Source organism: Heloderma suspectum, chromosome 5 (genome assembly GCF_057233095.1).
Source record: "Heloderma suspectum isolate Gila_16-S chromosome 5, 16-S_ref, whole genome shotgun sequence".
In the NCBI taxonomy this organism is placed as follows: Eukaryota; Metazoa; Chordata; class Lepidosauria; order Squamata; family Helodermatidae; genus Heloderma; species Heloderma suspectum.
In genome coordinates this window covers 111284021-111290682 of record NC_139462.1, presented here as the reverse complement: position 1 = coordinate 111290682, position 6662 = coordinate 111284021, and the positions used below count along the sequence as shown (strand labels likewise).

The following is a 6662-nucleotide window of genomic DNA, read 5'->3' as shown; positions in this document are numbered from 1 at the left end:
GTATGGCTCTTGCATTGTTAACTAGTCTAGTTTATATAAATAGGAGATGAGATTGAAAAGCTGTTTTTCAGATGTCAGATGGCAGTTGCATGGTTGAATGTTAATCTATATATTAAAAAACCCCTCTCAGAATCATAGAATCATAGGGTTGGAAGGGGCCTACAAGACCATCAAGTCCAACCCCCTGATCAGTGCAGGAAGACTGATTCCCAGGCGGTCTCCCATCCAAGTACTAACCAGGGCTGACCTTGCTTGGCTTCCAAGATCATAGTTGCTCCTTGCCACAGAAGTCACTTGGGCTTGTCACATGGAAAACTAGATGTCCTGCAGAAGAGTTCTAGCTTAGCCTTCTCCCTGATATGCTAATTTTGTATCCCACCCCCGCTTGCAGTCTGAAGTGGTGTGGTCCAGAAACAGTTTTACAGGTGTGAACTAGGTCTTAACATACTGTGTATTCCTGTCTTCCAAATAATAATTTCATCAGCTAAGAATTTGACAGTATTTATAAAAAGAGGGTGAGGACAAGGTAATCACAATATGGAATAAAGTCTTCACCCCCAAATTCTTTAATAGAACTATTTGCAACATAAAAGTGCTACCGTTATTTACTGAAAATATTGTAGGCCACTTTTGCAACATGGGGTACAATATTTAAGAACAGCATAAATAAGATATGGTCATAAAACAGCCCATTAAAATTTTCTAAATGTTTGCATGTACACAAAAGCCTTGCAGCCTTATGGGCCTCCTCTGTCTAAAAGCAGGTTGCTCCAAACCCTCTGGGCCATGGAGTAAAAGCCTTGCTTCTCTCTCTCACAGTTCTGACCTCTTGCAATGAGGGCATATGAAGCAGGGCTTGATCACCTGACTGCAACCAGTGTGCAGTATGGATCACATAGCACAGATAGCTTTTTCTACCTTTTAACTAACTGAAATTCTAAACTTTTAAGAATTCAGGCATTTAATTATGCGTCAGACCTCTCCATCTGACAAACGTGCTCACTTATGAAAAGGAGTGAGCTTGAAAAGTACAGAAATTTCCCATTGCTGAATAACAAATACTCCTTTCTGTAACGGTAGTCGCTGCCATTTGCTTCTGACATTGTTGTTCTGATTCAGCTTCCCTGTTCTTTAGTTGTATGTGTATGTTGAAACTATGACAGATGTTTAACAAATTGATGTTTGAGATGCTTTGAGTTCTAATATAGATCACAAGAAAGAATTCTGCTGGTAAATTTAAGTTGGGTCTATCTAAGTCTAAATCATCTTACAAAACAGGAAAATGTCTCTTGACAATAACATTAGATTGTGAATTCCTTTTTTCCCTTGTATTTTCAAAATAGTGGTCTTGTGGTCAAATGTCATTTGTATGTCAGATTCTTCACAAAGTTTGGAGAAGGAAGGTTCTCTTCTAATGGCATACTATCAAGTTAGTTAAAGCAAGCAGTTTGTGAGATAGGATAGCATCCAACTTTGTCACATTGTGAACAGAAGCAAGCCCATGTTCAGGGGATGGAAACTCCTTCCGTTCATGGACCAACAAAGCTGGGTGTTGCCCGTAGTTTTTAGAAGGACTGTAGAATATGTATGCGTATAATTCCTTCTCCCTCTCTCTGGATAGTCTGCTATAGAATCCATTAAATAGTCATAATTTCCCCCAACTTTTGCCATGTGATAGTTAAGTATCATGGGGAAAGGCTTGTAATCTTGGAGGACCAGTCCTGTAACAATAAGCAAATGCTGTCTTCTTAACCACTGCCTTGGCCTTTATCATTATGAACATGAATACTTATTTTGGGGCATAATACATGTTGGCCTAGTTGTTTGGGGGTATGTGTACAGTGCCTTTATAAAATTTACTAAGTATGGAACTAGGGATACCTCCACAAATGTATTTTTGGAGATCTTCCTGTTTGCTCTTAGACCATAAGAAGGCATGTAATTCCAGCCAGAGGAACTTTGTGAGATGGAACAAATTAACAGTTCAACATATTTTCATATTTTCAAGAAGAGTAAACTCGTGAAAGATTAGCTATACTCAAAAGGGATAAATACAATGGACACTGTATATTACACTAACTGAAATTTTTGCAGATGAGTTAAACTTTACAGGTTTCTTTGTGAAGATTAAACATATGAGGGTGCCTTGGGATTTTAAGAAAAAGAACCTTGCTATCCGACATCCACTTCCTCTTCCTAAAGATTGCTGTCAACCAATATTTTGTATGACTTTCCAGAAGATGGAAACAATGGATCTAGTCCAGTTTCCAGGCTTTGGTTGCAGAATTGCACAACTAACTTAGGGGTGTCACAGGGCCAGATTCTTGACCCATATTCATCCAAGAATCTGGCCATCAGCTATGATTGAAGCATTTCTTAGCCTTGCAGAACCTCTAGTGTACATGTACAACTGGGCCAGGGAATGTAGCATTCACAGTACCTTTTCTAATGGATCTCTGGAGTCGCTCTGCATAGATGAACAGTTTGGGGGAGGGGGTGTCTGGGAAGCGGGAAAAATGTGTAAACCTAGCTGCTGCCAAGCCGCTGCGCCACTGCTATGATATGAAGAAGGGGTCTGGTCCTTCCCTTCACTTATATCATTATGAGTGCTGGCTTGGATTAAATAGAGGGATATAGGGATGGGCATGTGGTAAGGGAGAACTCTTGGTCATTCATACAGCTGCTGCTGCCTGGGGCTGGAATGCGACAGGAAAGCACTTCTCTGTGGAAGGAGGAGGGAGTCAGAGGCCAGGTGAGGCTGCCCCTATCCTCACTGACAGCCTAGCACCGCCCTTTCCACTTTTTCAAATCTGAACTGATCTAGCATTACTATTCAGTAATGATGAATAGTCAACCATTGTATAAATTGTTTTTATTGTTGTACATCGCCCAGAGTGGCTGGGTGACCGGCCAAATGGGTGATTAATAAATTTAATTAATAAATAAATTTAATAAATAAACCACTTGAGGTTAAAGGGTCTGAATTCTGTAACTTGTGGCCTTCTATTGTGCCAGAATATTTTGAAACATAAGCCCTGTTCAGGTTTTTGCCTGAACACCTGAGGGCTTAAAGTGGCCATGCACCCACCCCCTATGTCTCTTGAATGCAAGTAGAACTCTCCATGTGGTTGAGGACCCTGCTTCATCAGGATTCTGATCCACAGAGAGTTTTATTGGTGTTCAAGCAAACACAAGTAGAACTCCCTTCAGACCTTGCTGATTCAGCCTGGCAAGGTCTGAACTGAAGGGGACAGGGCCAGCTTGCCTGGAGAGATTACCCACTTTAAGCCTGAACATGGCTATAGGTTCAGCTGTACAGATGTGTTACAGCCTCTGATGTGCTTTTTAAAGGTTCAAAGGGCATTTCTATTAATTTTATTATACTCTTGAATTCTTAGGGAAGCTATGAGAAATTATTTAAAGGAGCGTGGTGATCAAACAGTCCTAATCCTTCATGCAAAAGTTGCACAGAAATCCTATGGGAATGAAAAGAGGTAAGGAATGTCATTGCTGTATTGAACTGTGTACTCTACTGTGCTGCTTTACAATTGTTGGGAAAAAATCATGCATAAAGAGTCCTTGTGATTTTGCTGCTCAGGAAATTCAGGCAACCCTAATATCCTTTCCTCTTTTGATGTCTGAAGTATCGATTGATAGATTGCAGTACTAATGCTGTAAAACTACTTGTTCAGTGTAAGCTTGGATCCAGATGCTTTCTTCAAATCTTAGTTAAAAAAAAAAGGTTGTGTGGTTCTAATTTATCAATAAAATAGGGATGTACAAAAGTCACTTACCTTTTCGCAGGGGTGCTTTGCGGTGGGGGGGAGGCGCTTCGCTTCTCCCCCCGAAGTTCAGGCGAGGGGGGGGAGGCGTCCCGCCTCGCCCAGCCGAAATTCAGGCCGGGGAGAAGCGCCCCGTCTCCCCGGCCGCGAAACAAAAAGTAAAAACAAAAACCCCGTGATAGGCTACGTAACGATTAACATAGCCTATCACGGCTAGATTTCCAAAGTCAGCCGTGATAGGCTACGTAAATCGTTACGTAGCCTATCACGGGTGACTTTGGGGGGGAAAAAAAAAGCGCGTACGCAAATGGCGGCGCCCTATGGGCGCCGCCATTTGCGTTCCTTATTTGGTCCCGGTAGTCTACGTAAAGATTTACGTAGACTGTAGTCTACGTAAATCTTTACGTAGACTACCGGGACCAAATAAGGAATGTAAATGGCGGCGCCCATAGGGCGCCGCCATTTGCGTACGCGCTTTTTTTTTTTCAAAGTCACCCGTGATAGGCTACATAGCGATTTACGTAGCCTATCATGGCTGACTTTGGAAATCTAGCCGTGATAGGCTACGTTAATCGTTACGTAGCCTATCACAGGGGTTTGTGTTTTTTTTTTACACTTTACTTCGTAATGGCGGCGGTGGCAGCTGGTTGGAAGACCGGCTGCCGCCCCCGCCCCTGACGAAAGGCCGACGAACCGCCGCTGGGACCCGCCGCCGGGATGGACATTCGCCAAAGGTAAGTCCCATCCCGGGGAGGGGGCGGGGGGGTGGCGGAGAATTTCACTGCCGATTTCGGGGGGCTGAATGCGTTGAAGATTCGGGGAGAAATTCTCCGCCATCCCTACAAATAGCTCTAACCCTTTGTGTGGAGCTCCATCTAGTGTCTGCATACAGGTTTAAATTGTGCTTAGACATTCTTCATCCGGTCATTTAAAAGCAGGTCAAATAGGAATGCTAAGAATGAATGAAACCTATGTTCATTTGTTTTAACAAAGTAATAAATACATTTCCATTATATTGGTGAAAAACTGGAGTGGTGATAACTCTGGGGAAAAATCCAGTATAAGTTGTGATACTTTAGATTAGATTCTGTCTCTGTTATTTTTCTAACCTCTAAAAATTATAGTAATTTCCCCCTCGTTCCATTAGTTTAAAGATGTCTAAATAAAAGTAAAATTGTTCCTTTTATTAAAAAGTCTTTCATAAACCTTCAAATACATTTATATTTAATAAAATATAATATTTTCTATTCCATGTTGGAGATCATTATAAAAAAATACTGTAGAGCTGGAAAAGGTGCAAGAAAGGGCAGTTGATCAAAGGGGTGGAGCAACTCCCCTATAAGGAAAAGTTACAACATTTGGGGCTCTTTAGCTTGGATGGAGCCTTAGCTCAGTGGTAAAGCGCATGCTTTGCATTCAGAAAATCCCAGGTTGAATCCTTGGCATCCAGGTACGGCTGGAAGAATTCCTACCTGAAACTCTGGAGAGCCGCCGCTAGTCAGTGTTGACAATGCAAGGCTAGATGGACCAAAGGTCTGACTCAGAATAAGGCAGCTTCCTATGTTCCCCCCAAAAAGTGAGTAAAGGGGAGATATGATCAGGTGCATAAAACTGGAGAAAGTGGATAGGGAGAAGTTCTCTATGTAGCTCCCTCATATAATAGAGTGAAGCTGAATGGTGGGAGATTTAGGACAGATTAAAGGAAGCACTACTTTACACAATGCATAGTTAAACTTTGGAATTGGCTACCACAAGATATGATGGCCAGTAACTTGAATAGCTTAAAAGGAATTAGACCAGAGGTGGGCAATTTGTGGCCCTCCATATATCTTGGCCTGTAACTCCCACCATCCCTCACCATTGGCTATGCTGGCTAGGACCGATGGGATCTGCAGCCTGAAACAAATGGAGGGCCATAAGTCCCCCCCTCCCTTGATTAGACAAATTCCTGGCAGGTAGGGCTATCAGTGGCTACTAGTAATGAAAGGTAAGTATTACCTCCTGTGTCAAAGACAGTATGCCTCTCAATATCAGTTGCTGGGGAACATGGGTATAAGGGTGCTGTTGTACTCATGTCTTTCTTGTGGGTTTCCCTTGTGGCTTCCGGATGTTTTGGACTACAGCTCTCAAAATGCCTGACAGTTGGCCATGCTGGCTGGGCCTTATGTGGTCCAAAACATTTGGAAGGCACAGTATTGCCTACCTCTGTTCTAGGGAAAGGTACATCTGGAGTATGACCTTTAAGTGTAGATATAATCCAGATGATGTTAAGCATCTTGAAGTCCAACTGTTTTCAGTGCAAAGAATTAAGTACATGCTTGATTTCTCCCATTAAACTTAGGCTTAGAAGTGCTCAGTTTTGGCTGCATCATGTCCAAAACATATTAGCAATATGTAGAGTGCAGAAACCTTATACTGCGTTATGAAACCAGGACACTGGTTCTACAATTCCATAGTCATACCATGTTGGTTTTGAGGACAGAGCAAAGCATCCTGAGACTTGTCAACTTTCATTTTAGAAATAGCAAGCTTTTAGCTTTTAAAATTATGATAGGCTTAGCCAGGTGTGAGAAATCATTGGTGAAACATTATAGTGAGTGTCAGTGCCCTGCATGGTTCTTTGCCATTTCATAGGAGTAATCAGGAGTAATAAAAACTATGCTAAGTTAGTAAGGGTGCAATCCTATGGGGATAGGTGGGCGCCTCAGAACTTGGAGACGACCGTGGCAGGAGAAGCATGGAGGGGATCGGCTGTCTAGCCTCGGGAAGGCAGAGCTGGGGAGGAGGCTGCCAGATGACACATAGGATGTGTTGTACCGGCATTTCCACCTTCCCTGCCCCATTTTGGCCACTCTGTGCTCCGTTTCTGAGCGTAGAGCA

At 42.6% G+C, this 6662-nt stretch overlaps 1 protein-coding gene across 8 annotated transcripts in view; it reads left to right on the top strand.

The window, feature by feature from the left end:
* RBPJ (recombination signal binding protein for immunoglobulin kappa J region) overlaps positions 1-6662 on the top strand; it is a 56351-nt gene that overhangs the window by 33093 nt on the left and 16596 nt on the right. For 5 of the 8 annotated variants that reach the window (XR_014792186.1, XM_084856983.1, XM_084856980.1 and 2 more), the window contains 2 exons: positions 2681-2752; positions 3399-3494. Coding sequence is in view for 7 of the 8 variants with exons in the window: in XM_084856983.1 (XP_084713109.1) it covers positions 2681-2752; positions 3399-3494 (168 nt within the window). In the remaining variant the exon portion in view is untranslated. The remainder of the gene's footprint in view (positions 1-2680; positions 2753-3398; positions 3495-6662) is intronic. The other 3 variants (XM_084856985.1, XM_084856984.1, XM_084856982.1) reach the window with 1 other exon arrangement.